A 19440-nucleotide genomic window follows, 5' to 3' on the forward strand; every position below is an offset into this window, starting at 1 on the left:
TTTACATTTACCTTTACCTTTTTATGTCTATAAATAAAAATACCAATTATTGCCTCATAAGGAAAGGTTTTAAACAGAGGGTCTTTATATGATATGTGGGGGCCCTGTTTCCCCCTATTTTTTTTTCCCTTGCCACATTCCTTTTTTCTTTAAATTTCACAAACTCAAAATACACACTATTTCACATTGAGTACTTAGACTCACGACATTTCAGCCAATCACAACGCAACTTTCCAGGGGACAGCCAAAGCCAAATTGAATTGGGGGTTGGAGGAGAGGTGGAACGAAGAGCTAATTTGTCCGTGGCTAGGGGGCCACCTAGCAGTTCGAAAGCACGTCAAAGTGCAAGTAGATAAAGAGGTATTGCTCCGGTGGGAAGGTAAACGGCGTTTCTGTGTGGTGCTCTGGTTCGCCACAAGCGGCTTAGTCATGCTGGCCACATGACCCGGAAGCTGTACGCTGGCTCCCTCGGCCAATAAAGTGAGATGAGCGCTGCAACCCCAGAGTCGGCCATGACTGGACCTAATGGTCAGGGGTTCCCTTTACCCATTTACCTCGGGGGTTCTGCCAGGGGCTCAAGATCACCTAGCTACAGCTCTGCCGCCTAGACTGCCTCACTTGGAGGACCCCACCTCGTCCTTCCTAGAAGGCAGAAAGGAGGAAGTTAAAACAGAGAGCCTTGTTTAAATTGTGGGAGCTCCAGGAAGACATCAGATGTTGATAAATTTTGGGAACGCAACCGGGAAAAGGGGAGGGAAATTTGGAATCCAAAGGGTGTTAAACTATATTTTATTTCATTATATTTTAATTTGCAATGTATGTTAAAGGGGGGAACGTGTGGAAGGGAACAGGTCGATTTTAGGAGATGGGAAAATATTTTTAAATTGGGTCAATGACAATAAGTTCAAAATTTGGGATAAGAAATTGCTGAATTTATAAGTAAGAATTGGAATACAAGAGGGGGAGGGGAGGGGAAGTCCTGGAAAGATGTTATGGAAAACAAGATTTTAAAATTGGATGTTTTTTGTTTTTTTTTTGTTGTAATTGGAAACTTTTAATAAATATTATTAAAAAACAAACAAACAGAGAGCCTTGTTGACTCTGCTGCTGCTGCTGCTAAAGAGTGGTCATTGCCCCCCCTGCCCACCTTGGAAGAAAGCTAGGAGGGGCTGGATGGCTGCTACCCCTACGAATGAAAGGATGGGTGCCTGAGATAGAGGGAGAGGTGCAGAGGAATGGGGGGGGGTGGCTCTGGCAGATGCAGCAGTTGCCAAAAGGAGGTGTACAAGGCATCATCCAATCATTTTAGGGACTTCACTCTGGATTTGTAGTCTTTGGGGGAAAGTTGCCTTTTTCTTGTTTCCCCTGTTACAATCAACTGAGAGTCAGAAACCCATGCAAATCACCCAGAGATCTACCAGGAAAACCTGCTCTCCCTGAACTAGAGGAGTGAATAGGTGGATTTGTAGGAGACCTGGTAGTGCATAAATGGCCTTGCCTTTTCAGCAAGGGATGGGCCATGAATGCCCGTCCAGCTCTATAATTCACTAACTGGCACAGCTTGCTTTCCTAAGCCCATGGCAGAAAGCAATTCCCTTGCCTGGAGGGGTCTTCAAAAGCCAGGCAGAGAGCATGCTACTAATCCCTATTACATGCAACCTCCTTTCTCTTTTCCTTTCCTTTCCCCTAGCAGGTCGCTGCGCATTTATTGCAAGCAGATGAACAACAGATCCAACAGGTTAAGCATTTCCCAGCATGGTAAGGGCAGAAACGGAGTACAGCTTCCCCTGTTGAATTCCTGCCAGTGTTAAAAGTTCAGGACTCCTTTCTGTTGGGGGAAGGAAAGTGCCAAAGCTATTCTTCTTGCAATCCTTTAGTCATCACCGCCCTATCAATCTGCACTGCTAAAGCATTCACTGCCCTTCCCTCCTCCTCTCTTGATGCTCACCTTCCTTGCCATGTGCCCTGGACTGCCCCACAGTCAATCTGTGTGTTCCTTTGGATCCTAAGACAGGCTTATTTATTGAAGAGACCTTGGGAAAGTCAGGCACACCCAATCCAAGCAGAGAACAGACTCGTGTTGGGTCCAGAGATGCCTCTCTTGCAAGAAAAGGCTGAGAAGGCTCAGTCATCTCAACCCTCCTTGTATTAATGAGTCAGGATCTGGCCAATCTCAGAGGTGGGAGAAGGAGTCTGTATGACTGTGACTTCCAACCACTCGACCACGCAGCCTTCCAGGAACTTGGAAGAGAGCCTGGGATGAGACCAATTCCCACCTCCACACCAGGATCCAAGCAGATCTCTAAGGCCATTGCTATCCAGATGAGATTCAATCACATCCCAGCAAACTTTGGTTGCACATTTAAAGCTAATTTGGAGCCCTTGGGCAGCAAACCTGCTGTTCCCCACTCAAAAACGTGTGGGGTTTTTTTTTGTAGTAAGTAGGGTGATGGGAGAATACAATTTAAAGTGTGCTTGAGGCCATGCCATCTTACTTCTCTACAAATAAATTGGGATAGATGTTCAATGGATAGCCCACATCATCTAAGCTCCCCACAAACTGTGGAAACAAATTAGAATGAATATTCAACAAAGAGGTTGTCTGGAAAGGATCCAACTTTGCTAGCTTAGATCAGTGTTTCTCCCTCTTCTATTTGGGAGTGCTTTGTCAGGCAGATAAAAACAAGGACTGGAGAGCTACAAAAGTACCTCCCCTCCCCCCAAGAGTGGCCCATACAAAATTCCCGAGTGAGAGAGGAATCACCAAAAAAGGGAAGAAAACCAAACCAAACCTTGGTCTAAAATCTGCGCTATTGACTAATTTATATATGGACTGCTACACATTTAGAAATGCTTACTACAGTTTAAATAGAAATCCAGTACATCTCATTGCAGTGGTGAAATCTGGGTTGTGTCCAGCAACATCATCTCATTCATGCAAAGGCTTCTGCTTGTGCAATGGAAGATTCCTCACCCTCTCTTCCCTCTGTGCACCCCATCTATTCTGGGGTCACCCCAACCTTCTGGAGCAGATTTGAGGGGGGGCACAAGGAGAAAATAAGAAGGGCAAGTTCCGCTGTGGAGCAGGAAGTCCTTACGCAAATGAGATGACTTGGTTGGATGCCAAAGTATCCCAGATCATACCACTTGTGGATAGTACATCTGTATGGATCTTTCCAATGTAAATTGGAGCTCTGTGGACACTGCCACGAGAAGGTGGTTTATCAGACTCTTACAAGGGACATTTTTATTGCACACTGTAAATCAGCAAAACTAATCCCAGTTCTATTTCAACAACTCTGTGGAAGAGATTGGAAAGGATTGCAAAAACCTCTTTCGGACATTCCCACCAGAGGTAAATCAACGCCCCAAGATTTTGACATTCATCTTCTCAACAGCTGTAATAATTCTAACTGTTCAACCTCAGTGTTTGAGTGGTTCAGTTTTTATCTCTGGAACTCAGATGCCTTGGGATGATGAGCTACACTTGAATGGCAGCAGGTTCTGCAGATTCAGAGGGAAGCCACTGCACAATGCACTTGATTGTGTTTCAAGACACAGCATCCTGGTTGCCTAGAGTCAGACTCCCTCATGGGACATAGAAATCTGCCTTATACCGAGTCAGATTTTTGCTCCATGCAGCTCATTAACATCTACACTCGCCAACAGCACCTCTCCAGGGTGTCAGACAGGGAGCTTCTTCCCTCCCTACTTGGACACACCAGGAATTTAATTTGCTTGCAAGACTACTGAGCTACAGCTCTTCCTCAAAAGAAAACTGTTGTCTAGTAGTGAATGATGTTGGAGAATCTGGGCCTTGCTTCTCATTGCTTCTCTTCATAGATTCAGGACAGAAAAAAGGAAGCACACAGTGCATAGTTCAGCTTTGGAACTTGCTCCCATGGGAGGCGGTGATAGCCATGAATTTGGATGGCTTTCAAAGAGGACTTGACACATTCATGGAGTAGAGGGCTGTCAATGGCTACTAGCCGCAATTGGAGACAGGAATGCTTTTGAATACCAGCTGCTGGAAACCACAGGAGGGAAGAGTGCAAGGGTCTTGTTTGGTAGGTTTCCCCCAGGTATCTGGTTGGCCGATGTGAGAAGAGGATGCTGAACCAGGTGGGCCACTGGTCTGATCCAGAAGACTCTTCTTATGTTCTGATTGCCTTTCTCTTTCTCCCTGCTTCAGTTTCTCCCTCTCTGTTGCTTTTTGTATCCTTTCCTCCAGCTTTCCCTCCCATCCCAACCAGACTGGCTGGATTCCTGAAGCCTGACACATCTCCGCCTTCCCATCCATCCTTTGGGATGCTCCAAACATCTCCTCCTGAAATCCTGGCCTGTGACTCACCTTGATACCAGGTGGGTCCGGTCCAACGTGTCCTCTGGTGCCACGCTTTTTGCTCACGTGGCTGGCAACCCTCATGTTCACTGTCCCCTCCCAGCCATTGTGAAAGCACAAGAGCCCAGCCGGAGACCAATTGGGAATTCAAAGTGGCACCTTTGTTTGGGGCTGGTCCTTACGGAAGGGCAGGATTGGGTGGGAGTATTTAGGAGGTTATTAAAGGCAGCGCCAGGCAGCAGGTCAGAGACAGGGGCCCAGGACACAGCAAGGAGCTTAGAGCTGTTTCAAGATGGCCAAGACTTGGGCAATTTTACTGCTACCTGCTCTCTTCTACCAAGGTAAACTAAAGATTGATTGATAGGAAATACTATTGTTATTATTATTCATTTTTATAATGATGTTGCAGAATGCACACTTTTAGTTCAGCTTTCAGCGGTGCAGGCAAGGCCAGATTAAGACCTTTAGAGGCCCCAGGCACCATAAAATATATTTTTATTTCTCAAAAGGAAACCTACGGTAAGATGGAAAATAATGTTTGTTTTTATATACTTCCACATTATTCCATGATACGAACAATTTATTTACTAGTTTACAGCCAAATTTTGTGTTTTAATTAATAGAGATTATTTTTTTCTCAGAATTTGTAAACTGAAAAGCAGAGTTGTGGGTCCATGGAAAAACTGACAGTGAAAAATTTCTGTGGTGCCCCTTGATACTCTAGCACATGCTCATTTTGCTTAATGGTTCCTCCATCTCTGGGAGCAGGTTTGATATTGCAGGGTCACGAGCGCTTTTTCGTCAGTCCTGCTCTTTTATCCTTTTGATGTCATCTTAAATCTTACATTCGGCATGCTTTTCCTGCTATAAGACATTTCAGTGATGCATGGGATTGTCCTGTAAGTCTGTAATGCAGAGATGTCCAAAATATTCCTTCCTTGGTAGCTGCTCCTATAACAGCGGTTGGATCCACAGCAGTTGCCCAGTGATATTGTTTAGTTCTAGTCAAGCAGAGTTTGGCATCATCCGGACTTAAATGTATTTAAATTCCTAGAGTTACCTGGGAAGCGGGATGGATGGTTAAACCACTCTGGGAATGGTAGCTCCATGAAGAGAATATGGGCCGCCTAACAGCTCTCAGCACTTTGGACACAAACTACAGCTCCCAGGGATCTGCAGGGGAAGACAGGACTGTTTTAAGTGGTATAATAGTGCTTGAAATGTAGCTAGTGCAGACGTGGATTCCTGCAATTCAAATCTCCCTTAAGGAGCTATGACCTCACTGCTTTGTTGCTTTTCCAGTCTGCTGGCAACCCTAACTAAGTGATCCAAGGCTAAAGAGATGCAGCTCACTCTAGGCTACTGCAGCAATGAGGTGGACAAGCTAAATCATGAAATGAGGCTTCTTGCATTGAGACTGACCTGCTTCTCCAGCAAAGTTCAAAGTTCTTTAATTGTGCTATTGAGGACCAGCCTTTACAGCAGAAAAACCACAGCATGAGGTCAGAGCACCTTTTTGCATGCAGGAGGTCCAAAGTTCAATTCCCAGCATTTCCAGGTAGAGCTGGAGAGCTGAAATCCTGGAGAGCAGCTGTCACTCAGTGTAGACAATACTGAGCAATATGGACCCTAAGGTCTGTCTCACTCTAAGGCAGCTTATTAATTAACTAAATTTTTAGACCCCCTTTGTCTGGAGACCACAGGGCAGTTTGCAACATAGAACCCAAATGTCAACATGCAACGTAATACCTATACCTCATAAATACTGAAAGAGTTAGAATCATGGGATAGCTCAGTTGGTTAGAACATGGTGCTGAGAACGCCAAGGTTGCAGGTTTGATCCCTGTATGGGACAGCTGCATATTCAGGTTGGACCAGACGGTCGTCGGGATCATTCCAACTCTATAATGCTGTGATTCTATGATCTGTAGAACTGGAAAGATCCCAAGGGGAATCTAGTCCTATGAAGACCTTATAATAATACATAATAAAATACAGATGATTGTAACAGCAACAGCATCAAAAACAAGGGAGGCAAGAATCAGCAACCAGGTAACTAAAATGCAAAACAAAAAACAAAAAACAGTGCACAAATACCTTATATTTTCTCTAGCCAAAGACAACGCTTAATCCTAGCCACAGAAAATGGTAGACCTTCCTAATTCTTGTCTGGGAGCTTTCCTTTTCTTTCCCAATCTTTCAGTCTGGGCAACCTTCACTTCCTTCCCTCTCACTCCCCACAGTTTTAATGTGTGATATTTTAGTGTATTTTTGTTTTTTGTGGAAGCTGCCCAGAGTGGCTGGGGAAACCCAGCCAGATGGGCGGGGTACAAATAATAAATTATTATTATTATTATTATTATTATTATTATTATTATTATTCCTTCCCCAAATCCACCCGCCACCCTACTGTTTCTGTAGCTTCTGTAGCAAGGAGAGGGAGAGAGGGAGAGAGGACTGGGAGGCAGCGTGGGGAAGCCCCACCCTGAAAATGACTTGTCCCAAATTTGACATAAACACCCAGAAGGTGCCTCCTCCTCCTCCTCCTCCTCCTCCACGGACAGGGACTTTACAAAACACCTTATGATGGAAAGAGGACAATTAGCAAACAACGTGATTCTCTGGCTTCCCGGGTTCTCTGGTCCAGGAATTCTGGAGACCAGAATGGCTAATTATGTGGGGTGCGGTTCCATGCATCCCATAAACATGTGTCCCAGAAACTTATTCTCTTTTGTTCTCGTTGTCTTTAAAAATTGGAGCCTAATCTTTGAAACAACAACAACAACAAAAAGGAGATGAAGTTTCTGGTCCTCATAGGAGGAGCCACTATAGCAGAAACAAGGAACCTGGTGTCTTCCAGATGTTGTTGGACCAGAACTCCCATCAACCACAGCTGGCATGGCTCATGGTCAGGGATGGTGTGGTGTGGTGTGTGTGTGTGTGTGTGTGTGTGTGTGTGTGTGTGTGTGTGGTTTCAAGTATCTGGAGTCCCCCCCTTTCTCCACGCCTGCCCTCACTAATTGAGAAGGAAGGGGGGGCTGCCTTTGCCATGTTTCTGCTACCAAAATTTCTAAAGCTGCATGTTAAATGTTCACTATGTGGGAATTAATTTCTCTTTAACATCTTCCTGCACTGTGTGTTTATTCTGAAGCAAGTCTGACTGGACTGGGGACTCATGCACACAACCAATGACTTTAAACAGTCCTGGCTTCCGCCAAATAATCCTGAGAACTGTAGTTTGTTAAGGGTGCCGAGCAGGGCTCCCCCCCCCCCCAGCCGGAACTCACTGGAACTGCCACTGCTATTATATGGGAACAAGGGTTCATGGTGAGCTCCAGCACCTCTTTTTCTAGAAAAATAGCACTGGTGCTGAGAGTTGTTAGAGACCTTTATTCCTCCTCCAGAACTACAATTCCCAGAACAGTTTAACAATATACCCTTCTTCCCAGGGGACAGCAACCCTGGGGTCTCCTAACAACTTTCAGCACCCGTAAGAAAGAAATTGCAGCTCCCAGGATTGTGTGGAGGAGAAGCCATTTTATGGGGAACCTAGATACCTGTCAACTATTTATTCAGCATTCATTCTGATTTGATCGTGGGGATCTTGTCACTTTTCAGACCATTCCACAAAGGCATTCCACAGAGGTTCAATGCAGTCATTTGATGTTCATTGGGTGCCGACTAAGGATTACAATGCCTGCTGTTGACCGACACACACACGGCAATATCAGTCCCGGAATAAAAATCTTGGAGAGATAAGCACTTTGCGCCTGCTGACTCTTGCTTATTTATTTTAAACTGCATGTGATGCAAGCGAAATCCATTATGCAAAGAACTGTGGAAGTGATACTCGTGGTGTGTAACGAGAAAGATTAAAATCTGATGAGCCTGCATGACATATTCCCAACGTGCTCCTCGTTGCGTAACTCAGTTCCACAGCTGAGCAGCCAGCAGATGGCATCCAACAGGCACAGTTTTCCCTCACAAAGGGTTCGACCCACAAACATGAGACTCTTAATCTCCGGGTTGTGGGTTCGAGCCCCACATTCGGCAAAAGATTCCTGCATTGCAGGGGGTTGGACTAGATGACCCTTGTGGTCCCTTTCAACTCTCTGCATCAAAGTAAAAGTAAAACAAAAGTATGGATGAGCCCAAAGCCTCCCCATATTGGGGGAAAGCACACCTGGTGAATATCTGCCTGTTGCGCAGATGCTAAAGGATGGAGTGGAAGAAGCAGCCTTAGACCTGACCAATTTCTCTCCGTCCTCTTCCAGCCTTTTCCTTGCAATGCAACACGTGTCACGGTGAGTACGATTGCTTAGGAGAGAACGTGACGTGTGAAGATCCTTCGGCCAGCTGCTCAACATCTGTCCGAAAGGCTTATGTCGGTAAGTATTATTTTTAGCGGTGGTCATGCGTACTTCTTGTTTGTTTTGTAAGGACGGTGGGTCATCCATGTACAAAAAACATGTTCGTTCTAAAAACAAACAGATTAGAACAGCGTTCTAATGTCATGATCGGGACTAAATAAAGTCACAAACCAGTGAGCTAGCTTTTGAGCTTCACAGAACTCTTCCTCATATTGGGCTTGGTGATCAACAATAAAAAGTCTGGTGTTGGGGTGGGCAGAATGTTGCTGTTAGAGGGCGTATAGAGGAAATCTGAAGTTTCAGGTCTTGCCTTTATCACCATGCCATCACCATGTTTTCTGGGCAAATTTGAGGTTGGGGCATGAGAAAACAATACTAACTAACCTATCCTGAAGCCTGTCAGTTGTTCTGGAAGCTGAGCATGTGTGTGTGTGTGTGTGTGTGTCTCTCCTTGCAATAGAAAACTCAAGTTGTGAGTGCCAACAGGAATCCCAAACGTTGGGTTTCGTAGTTAATGTTAAGTAGGAACCCCATGCTTGACATATCAATTACTCAGTTTGTGGGGTGCTACAAAATGTGGGGGGTTTGCTGCCCCCTCCCAGAAAAAACCCTGCAAAACTTTGGCACAGGTTTGCAGAGGACCCCAAATTCGGGGTTTGTAGTTCATGGGCCCCCAACAGGATTGTAGTGAAAAGAGGCGAGGAGAAACAAGAGCAAGCTATTGGCAAGCTTGGGGGAAATCCATGGTTTGCAGAAGTGTCAATGGGCAGCAGAAGTGGGTCAGCAGAGGTGGAGGTGGTAGTGGTGCCCAATGGTCAGGCCAAGTAGACCTTCCTTGGTGCATGACCATAGCAGGCTTAAGGCAGGGCCCTTCTCAGCCCAGCCTGACTCACAAAGAGACACTTCTGGGTGTTCCCCTGCTGGATTTGCCCTAAAATATATAGTAGTGTGGGAATGAAATGAAACATACCTCTGAGTTTCATACAGCAAAAGGAAAACTGGGCTCGGGTTCCAGTTTGTGAAATGCTGCATTAACGACAACATTGTTTCTTTCCCTTTCCAGGCTTCCTGGAATTTCAGTCGGTGAGGAAAGGCTGTGCCCCCCAGCTGTTTCCCCACGAATCCATCTCCCTCAACTCTCACCTCATGTCTCTTTCGTACCAGGCACGCTACTGTGCTGAGGACGGCTGTAACAATGAGACCTACTTTGGTGAGTCGCATGGCTGCCAGCACCCAAAATGAAACCAGGTTGAATATATTTTTTTTTGGGGGGGGGGGAGGTTGGATTTTGAGGGAGGCTGAAAGCATATTGAGACAATACGTGAAATTTCCAAGAGAGAGTTACCTAGAGGTCTACCATTGTTACCCATTTTCACCTGTGGTGTGTAGGAACTTATTCTATTGTATGAATTCGATGAATAAATATGACAAGGGTGAAGTTTGCATTCCTTGCCTTGCCTGCAAAGTGATTAGCATGTTGGACCAGGACCTTGGTCAGGGTTCGACACCACACTCAGCTATGAAGCTCACCTTGGCTCAGTCAACTCACTCTCAGCCTGGCCTACCTCTCACGGTTGTTGTGAGGATAGAATGGGGATTGATTGATGGATTGTATTTCTATTCCGCTTTTCATTCAAATGAATCTTTAAGCGGCTTAGAACCAATAAATAACCGTAACATAATAAAACATAACAGCACATCGCGAATACAGCATACATCATATAAAATAATTAACCAATTATTAATAAAACAGTTGCAATCTATTAAAAACATCAACTGAAAAATAAGCTAAACCTCACAATTACGGCAAGTCATGTGATTAACAAATCAATGCGGCATTTAGAATCTATAAAACAATATTAAAAACATTCACAAAATAGCAACTGAAAATATAAGCTAAGCACTTAAATTCATTCACACAATCTCTGTGCCCCTGTGACTCATAACCTTTCACTCTGTTCAGTTCATTAACTGGCTTGAGCTCCTTGGAAGAAAGGTAGGATTTAAATGAAATAAAGAAAGTCATTTTTTAAAATAAAAAACACTCCCAGGTTCCTTTGCTGATTGTACGTAGGATGCCACCCCCCGCCCTCCTTTGCCATCTCACTGTGCTCTCCCTCCCTAAGCACATGCTAACCCCCACCTCCTGTCTCCCCCAGTCTCCCATCCTGCCCCTGTCAATCACATGCGCTGCCACAGCTGTGCCACCCAAGGAGCCTGGTGCCCCGAAGCTTCTCGCACTCAGATCAGCTGTGCTGGGGATCAGGACCAATGTTTGGATCTTGCCGTCACTGGAAAACTAGGTGAGTTGGGGGGGGGGTGGTAGGCAGTGCAGGATGTGTGGGGGAGGGAGAGAGGTGAGGTGTTTTTCGGAAGAGGGAGATGATGATGGGAGGGACCCGTGGAGATGTGGGAGGAGACACAAAGTGGAGAAACCTGGCAAATCAGAACTGGGGATAAGAGTCTGTGGGATCACCGTGGCCAACCAGAGGCCTGTGGGAAGCTTGCAAGCAGGACCCAACCACAAGGGAGCGCTGTCCCCTCCTGATGTTTCCACCAACTGCTGTTCAGAAGCATTACTGCAGAATATAGCCACCATGACCATCAGCCACTGATAGACTTCCCCTCCTCCATGATGGGTTCTGCAGTGTCTTATGTCTTTCACTGTCAATTACGCCTGCAGGTCAGTATGACAACATGAAGATGAAGGGCTGCACCAACCTCCCGCGGTGCCAGGAGACCTTGAGCTTCCACTCTGGAGACCGTACCATCCATGCCAGCTGCTGCTCAACAGCCCTCTGCAATACCTTCAACCCAGGTAACTACTAAACTTGATAGCCGGGCATCAGATATAGAATTGTACGGTACAGGATCAGTTTGTTTTCTAGTGACAGTGGGTTCCTCAGCATGCTAAGCCACTCTCAGTTCTTATCTCATACATCTGCAACAGTGGTGGTGTGGCCTTGTGTCCTCCAGATGTTCTTGGTGGTAGAGCACAGCCATCATGGCTAGTCGTCATTGATTTCCTTTTCCTCCATGAATTTCTCCAGTCCTCTTTTTGTTGTTGTGTTAGGTCGTTTAGTCATGTCCGACTCTTCATGACCCCATAGACCAGAGTACGCCAGGCACTTCTGTCTTCCACTGCCTCCTGCAGTTTGGTCAAACTCATGTTGGTAGCTTCAAGAACACTGTCCAACGATCTCTAACTCTGCCGTCCCCTTCTCCTTGTGCCCTCAATCTTTCCCAGCATCAGGGTCTTTTCCAGGGAATCTTCTCTTCTCATGAGGTGGCCAAAGTATTGGAGCCTCAGCTTCAGGATCAGTCCTTCCAGTGAGCACTCAAGGCTAATTTCCTTAAGAATGGATAGGTTGGATCTTCTTGCAGTCCATGGGACTCTCAAGAATCTCCTCCAGCACCATAATTCAAAAGCATCAATTCTTCAGCGATCAGCCTTCTTTATGGTCCAGCTCTCACCTGGAGCAGGAACCAGCAAACTACTCCTGTATCCCTGCCAACTCCATGGACAAAGTCCTCTTTTAGACCTATCCAACTTGGTGGCCATCACTGCTTCTTGGGGGACCGAGTTCCATAGTTTAACTATGCGCTGCATGAAAAGTAACCTTCTTTTCCCTGTTCTGAATCTTTCAGTGTTCAGCTCCATTGGATGCCCATGAGTTCCAGTGTTAGGAGAGAGCAAGCAAGACCTTTCCTCTAGCCCCCCTTTTCCCTGCCAGGCTACCTGGTCTATGCTCAGGGCTGATGGGAGTTGTAGCCTAGCAACTTCTTTTTTAAAAAAATAATTTTTATTGAATTTTCAAATTATAACAACAAATTTTCCACAAATCTTAAGTAAGCAATTTATATATCCATATTTCTCCCCTCCCCCCTCTTTGGCTTCCGCCGTATTTCCATATTGATTTATTAAACAATTTCTATACCCTGCTGGTTTGACCTCTTATATAGTTGCGAAGGGACGCGGGTGACACTGTGGGTTAAACCACAGAGCCTAGGACTTGCTGATCAGAAGGTCGGCAGTTCAAATCCCCGTGACGGGGTGAGCTCCCGTTGCTCGGTCCCTGCTCCTGCCAACCTAGCAGTTCGAAAGCACATCAAAGTGCAAGTAGATAAATAGGTGCCACTCTGGCAGGAAGGTAAACGGCATTTCCGTGTGCTGCTCTGGTTCGCCAGAAGCGGCTTAGTCATGCTGGCCACATGACCCGGAAGCTGTACGCCGGCTCCCTCAGCCAATAAAGCAAGATGAGCGCTGCAACCCTATATCAGTCAGGGGTCCCTTTACCTTTTTATAGTTGCAAAAGTTTAGTAAAAACCTGCCAATGAGTCCAAGTCTTTATACTGTCTTTTTATATAGTTTATAAATGGTTCCCACTTTTTTTTTAAATCAATGTTGTCTCTCTCATGTATCCTCTCTGTCAGCTTAGCCAGTTCCGCGTAGTCCGTAAGCTTGCCATGCCATTCTTCCTTCGTTGGCGTTTTCTCTGTTTTCCGTACTTGAGCTAATAAAATTCTTGCTGCTGTTGTCGCATACATAAACTAGCAACTTCTAGAGGACTACAGATGAGGGATGCAGTCAAATGCTGAGGACACTGGTATATTCTACAGGTGACCTCCTCCGCCCTGTGTTGGTCTTGTGGTTTTTTGTATAGCTAGCCTTGAATGCATTGTCTCTTTGGGCCAAACAAAGCAGAACATCCCTTGGTGATTTCTGTCAGGACCATGGTAGGTAGAGAAGGCAAGGGTGGCTCCTGTTGGGCTTCTATTGGTGAAGATAGAAGTCTTGGTCAGTGGCAAAGGTCAGCCAAACTGCAGCTGCATGCCTGCTCCATTAGAGAATCTTGGTGATCCAGAAACAGCATAAATTCTAGTCATTGAATTCTACTCAGTATTGATCCACAGCAGAACTTCAATGTATAGTTAGCAGAGTAAAAACTTAAACACATTGCAGGATTCCCAAAAAATAGACCAGAGGCAACTGTATTTCATCCAGCAGAGCTTTACTGCTACTGAAAGCAAATGAGCATAATGGTCACAAATCCAATACATTCAGGATTGGCAGTGTCCATAAGAAGTCCAGTTGCAGCAGACTTAACTTAAACTTACAATAACTTATAATAGGACTAAATCGTAATGCTATATATAGAACACCACACCAGAAGGAAGAGAGATAGATAGAGAAAGTAAAACCCAGGATCCTTCTTTTATAGTCAGCATGACCTTGAAGAAGAGATAACAGAACCAGTTTCAGCCAACTGTACTCAGCTTCTCTGAAGGGATAACCTAAACATCATGAACCTTCTGCTTGTTTCTTTCACACAGAGAAGCTTCCAGAACCCTCTTGAATTACTCAGAATAGGAAAGATTTCTTCTGCACTAAGAAATGCAAACTGACAAAGGAATCAGGCAGTCTTTTGGGTACTCTGTGCCCATTGTTTAGGGCTTTGTGAATCGACTCAAGAACTTGGTCTGGTAGAAAACAGGCAGCCAGGTCCGCTCTTGCAGCAAGGAAATAGCACACACTCCTTGTAGCTGGAAGCAGGTCCAGTCCATGACCTGCTGCTTGTGCAAATGGCAGGAGGATTCCTGGTTGTTACGACGCAGGCATGCCTCATGGCTGTTTCTTTCACTTTTCTCTCTCCTTCCAGATCTTCATGTCCAAAGCCAGGCAACGAACGGGCTAGAATGCTATAGCTGTGTGGATGACAACGGCTCTGGGTCCGCGTGCTCCAAAAAATCAATATCCAAGGTGCAATGCACAGGCATCCACAACATGTGCTTAGAGGGGATTGGCAACAGCCGTAAAGGTGAGTGTTGATCTGCGAGACTCCCTACACTTAAGTTTCCGGTACCATCCCGGTTAGTCAGGGGAGGCAAGCATTTTTTTGAAAGTCCACATTTCTTCCAGAAACAGCAAAACCAGAGTCAAAAGTGGGCAGGACACTTGCCTCCCCCTCGTATCCAAAGGTGTAGTAGTCTGAGGTCGGGTGGGGGTTGAAGACTTGTTACTCTTTCTGTGTTAGGGTCCCGGTCTCCAGCATCTGAGAGCTGCCCAACCAACATAAAATGGGAACTTTTTAGTCACTGGGAAGAAATCTTTTCAACCCTTTGCATTGACTACAGTCCAAAAGAGTGCAAGGGGGGTGAGTCAGACACTGAGGATTGGCTCCTAGGGCCACTCTGGAGAAGGTGCACAAGAAAAACTCTGAGTTGTTGCTCCATGTGCTGCAGAGCTGAATGTTTAGGTACACCAAAAGAATGAGGTGCTTTAGTTTCAGGAGATTAGTGTGCAAGTTCTGTCGCATGCACTGGGCACCAAAACCCACCCACAAAGGTTAAGTCACTCTAAAAGAAATTGTAGGAGCTCTCCAAATCGTTTTCCAGCCACATGTCATATGAGGTTTAAGGTGTGCGACAAGGGCTGCAGTTCACACTCGCCCGGGGAGAGTAACCACAACAGCCTTGTAGGGAGCAATAAACCCTTTTGACTAATTGTCGCTGTTCCCTTTTCTTTTCTTCACCTGCAGCTGGTAGGGATTTGGGCCTAGTGACCTTCAAAGGCTGCGCCTCCCCAGCCATGTGCCAGAGCTCTCTCCTGGCTTTGGTACAAGAGCTGGACAACGCCGACGTCATGTGTTGCCAAGGCAACCTCTGCAATGACCGCATCGTGGACGGTGTGGTGACGCAGCGCATAGTCCCTGCAGACAGCGCTGACACCACAACGGTGGCAGAGTGTGCCACCCCCACACCATCTGGCGCTGCACCAAATCCTGACTGCATCTACGATGACGAGGACGAAGACAGCGCCGTGGTTGCCCATGTCCCCGCTGGTGCAGAGCTGTCTCCCGGAAGCCATGTCGATAATGAGACAGCCTACAAGGTCAATGAGAAGGAAGGGAGTGAGTCTTTGGTCAATGAAGGCGATCGTAACCACTCAACAACTGCGGGTGAACCCGTTGTCAATGAGAATATCGTTGGCGATCACACAGAGGGCCACACCGTCTCCCCCGCGGGCACCACAGACTCTGAGGACATGGCAGCCGGCAGTTCTTCAGCTGCCACAAACTTGGACGAGAGCAACGCCGGCACCAACGCCACCTCTTCTGGCAATCATGGCAGTGTTGTTGTGCTGGTGCCCGTCGTGGTCCCCAAGAAGAATGCCACTTCTGCCACTGCTACCACCACCTCCTCTTCCTCCTCAGAAACAAGCGCCGGCAACATGGTCGTGGCAGCTTCCAACGATGACGATGATGAGTATGAAGAATGTGAGGCAGAAGAAGAGGCCACCAGCACCGGGCAGCAGTTCATGGCTGGTAAGGAGGCAAACCATGAAGGTTCGGCCGCCTCTCACCCTTCAGGTGTGTTCTACGAAAGTGAAACCCGGCCACATGGGTCTGCTCACTCTCCTGCTGCCGGTCCCACAGGAAACACCAATGTGGACCACACTGGCCATGCTCCTACTAGCAGTGAAACCTTTGCCGTTGGTGGCAATCACGGAGATGCCAGTGGCGAGCACGTCACCGTTGACGGTAGCACTCCCCAGCCAGGCCATGCCACCAGTGGCTCCACCACGGGAGGAAAGGTGGAGGCGGGTGCCCCTGTTGTGATCACTGCCAACGCACCAGCCTCCACCAGCAGTCCTGCTGGAGCAGTCCTCGTTTCTGGAGCGGCAGCTGGCACTCCACGCCCCAAGAAGAAGATCCCATGCAAGCGGCCTGGGCCCCAAAGCCGGCCCGGAGTGAACCTGGCATCCTCACCTGGAGCTGAGAGCCGAGGCGTAGAAGACACTGCCACCAAGAACCCCGAACCTTCGTTGTTCAGTGATGCTAAGCAGCCAGAGCTCAATGCAGGGGGGAAAGGCAGCCTTGACAATGGAGCTTTGGGCCTTGTCTCCAACTTGGGCCTCTTCTGTTTCACTCTCCTGTTGGCAGCCCTGTTGCATTGAACCCACAGAGGCTGGGATTGGGGTTAGGTCTGTTGATTTGTTTTAGACAATGCTTTTTTCTGGAAAAAAGAATCTTTCAGGAGACTCTCATTTTGACTCAAGAAAACCACCATTTTATAGTTCAAATAGGGGGAAATAAATACAGTAAATGGACAAAAGTACAAAGAACGTGGATTACCTCATATTATACAGCTGTCAGCTCACAGTAACTTCCACACTGGCATGAGGTTCCACCTGAGACTCAGGAAACACCGGGAACAGAAATGAAGCTGCCATCGGAAGTGGTAACAATGAAACTGACCAATCACCATGCTAGATTCCAACTCCTACTTCACACATGAAACACTCGCTTCTGTCTGAGACTCAGGGAACACTGTGACAGGAAATGAGGCCATCATCAGAGGTAGCAATGTGCTAGTGAAGAAACTATTTTTTTTAAAAAAAATAGTTTCTTCTTCCGTTAGATTCACAAAATGTTTAGGGGACCCCTGTGTCCCCCCCCCCGAAAAAAGCACTGGTTTTAGAACCAAGGAGTATGGCCGTCCACCCCTTTATCTAGTGCCATTTCCTTTCATAAAAGAACATTCGAACCCACACAGGGTTTAAAGGAGAAGTGTAATCCAGAATAAAATTTGGAATGCTTGGGTTTTGCATGAAAGTATGCATGGATGTGTGAGAGAATATGCACAAATGAATAAAACAAATGGCATCTTGCTCCCTCCTGGTAGGAAAAATGGGATGAGGCTCCGTGTGTTTCATATACCCTACAAGACCCTTGGCCAAAAGAATAGTCTTGCTTATATTCAGGCTGAGCTGGGAACTCCTCCTGGACTGATTCGGGAGGTGGGGTGCCATATTAACATGTAGTTAAAGAAATATATATTCCACATAACCAACAGGATACACAAGTATAGCAGTTAACCCATAACATATCGGAAGGTCTGTTTGTTTTCATATGCTGCTAGTGAGGTTTGTACAGTTCACTCAGCTGTGCCAATAATGCACAGCTATGGGCAGCTGCAAGCACACATTGACACACACTGTATTTATTAGGAAATCTACAATGGGATGTTTATTTTTTTTACAATTATATATATATTTCAGATGCACAGAGCAAAGCTCAGTAGGTCACAAGCAAAACTCAGGGCTCCTCCAAGCTCAGGAAGGCGACTCTGAGCTCCAGGGTCAATTCAGTCCCATCTAGGCATTGTGAAGGCTAATTGCAAAATACAACAAATGGAGAGGAACATCCATATTCCACTGGGGGGGGGGCTTTAATATGATTTTTTAAATTCTGCATTCATGATGACTTGTGCTCAGGATACTACCAGGGCAGTCTGACATGATCTTGCTTTCAGTACTGTTTGTACATGCAAAAGTTCTAGGGCGATCACACAGCTTCCTTTCTAATCAGTGCATAACCTGTAACTAACTGGTGAAACCCCTTAACTATTTATATCACCAATGTTCTGGTTTATCTTTGTACCACTTTTCATTGCACTGTGGTCCCTCCAGGGAGCAATCATGTGGTAGAATTGGGCAAGCATCGTGAAACATCTAATAAAGTAGAATGAACCTACCACTAAGGCACTTTTCTTGGGTCAAAAGCATGTTGCAAAGCACACCTGCGATAAAATGCTGGTTGAGGGGGGCGGAGAGCTCTGGTTGCACAGTGGGACTGAGGTATAAAATCACCCAAATCCAAAATGTGACAAATATCCTGAGGAACCCACCTCCCACCCCCGCTTTGTGCATAAGCCAGAGAAAAAGGATGTTCGATGTTACAACACTTGGAATTTCCCTTGAGATAAATACAGACAGAGCACAAACTACCCCTTAATCCTTCTCTCCAACAGAAACAAAGTTTGTTTAGTGTGCTGAGAGTTGTGGTGACAGCCCATGTTCCTAGGGTTGCCATATTTCAAGAAGTAAAAATCCAGACACAAAAAACTGATCTTTTTTGGGGAGTGGGAATCAACCACAAACTTGTTGAGGGTTTTTTTTCCTGGATGCTAATTTCGCAGTTCCAGATATTCCAGACATATGGCATCTCTATCTGGCCCCTTCACAGAGCTCTAGTTCCTACAGTAGTTTAACAATTGATCCCTCTTCACAGGGAACTCTGGGAATTGCAGTGCTGGGAGAGGAATAGGAGGTATCCTAATAACTCACAGAACTCTTAACTAACCACAGCTTGCAGAACTCTCTGGGGGAAGCCATGACTGTTCAAAGGGGTATAACAGTGCTTTAAATATATGATGTGGATACAGACTAACTAAGCACTACCTGCAGGCCTCACTTTTCTCACTGCTAACCTAAACACAGATGCCTTTGGAGCGTCCCATTTCTAGCTTTGACCTTGCAGAACACCTTGCCCGTTGCCTGGTAGTGGGCAGGGTATTCAAGCTCCCTTGCAATTAAGAAACAATGTTATTTTAAAAACAACACGCTAACACTGCAATTAAAACGATTGCGTGCTCGTTTTCTAGGTCATCAAAACAGCTATTGCAACATTGCTGCCATCTGTCAAAGCGTTGCCCAGAGTAGCAGCTAGATAAAATTATTGGTTGGTTTGCCACAACTGAATGGCTGAAACCCAGGGAGGGCCTTGCCCCGATGACTCATCTTAGGGCAGATTCATGTAAATATGTACCAATTTGTTGCACACAGTCCAGGCATCTTTCCTTGGGAATGTAACAGTCTTCCTTACGTACCTTGGTGCATGCCAGATTTGGACATGTGAAAAGGCAGCTTTCCAATGTAGCACGTCC

At 46.2% G+C, this 19440-nt stretch overlaps 2 protein-coding genes across 2 annotated transcripts in view; one reads left to right on the forward strand and one right to left on the reverse strand.

Moving 5' to 3' along the window:
* LOC310851730 (phospholipase A2 inhibitor 25 kDa subunit-like) overlaps positions 1-19440 on the reverse strand; it is a 1159037-nt gene that overhangs the window by 331287 nt on the left and 808310 nt on the right. The window lies entirely within an intron of this gene.
* LOC310851425 (uncharacterized protein) lies at positions 4525-18248 on the forward strand. The gene is made up of 7 exons (XM_083753822.1): positions 4525-4683; positions 8617-8730; positions 9776-9922; positions 10872-11015; positions 11396-11530; positions 14373-14531; positions 15252-18248. The coding sequence occupies exons 1-7, from the start codon at positions 4635-4637 to the stop codon at positions 16667-16669; spliced, it is 2166 nt and encodes a 721-aa protein (XP_083609948.1). The 5' UTR covers positions 4525-4634; the 3' UTR covers positions 16670-18248.

This window comes from Podarcis gaigeae, assembly GCF_964106915.1.
Source record: "Podarcis gaigeae genome assembly, chromosome: 8".
Lineage (NCBI taxonomy): Eukaryota > Metazoa > Chordata > Lepidosauria > Squamata > Lacertidae > Podarcis > Podarcis gaigeae.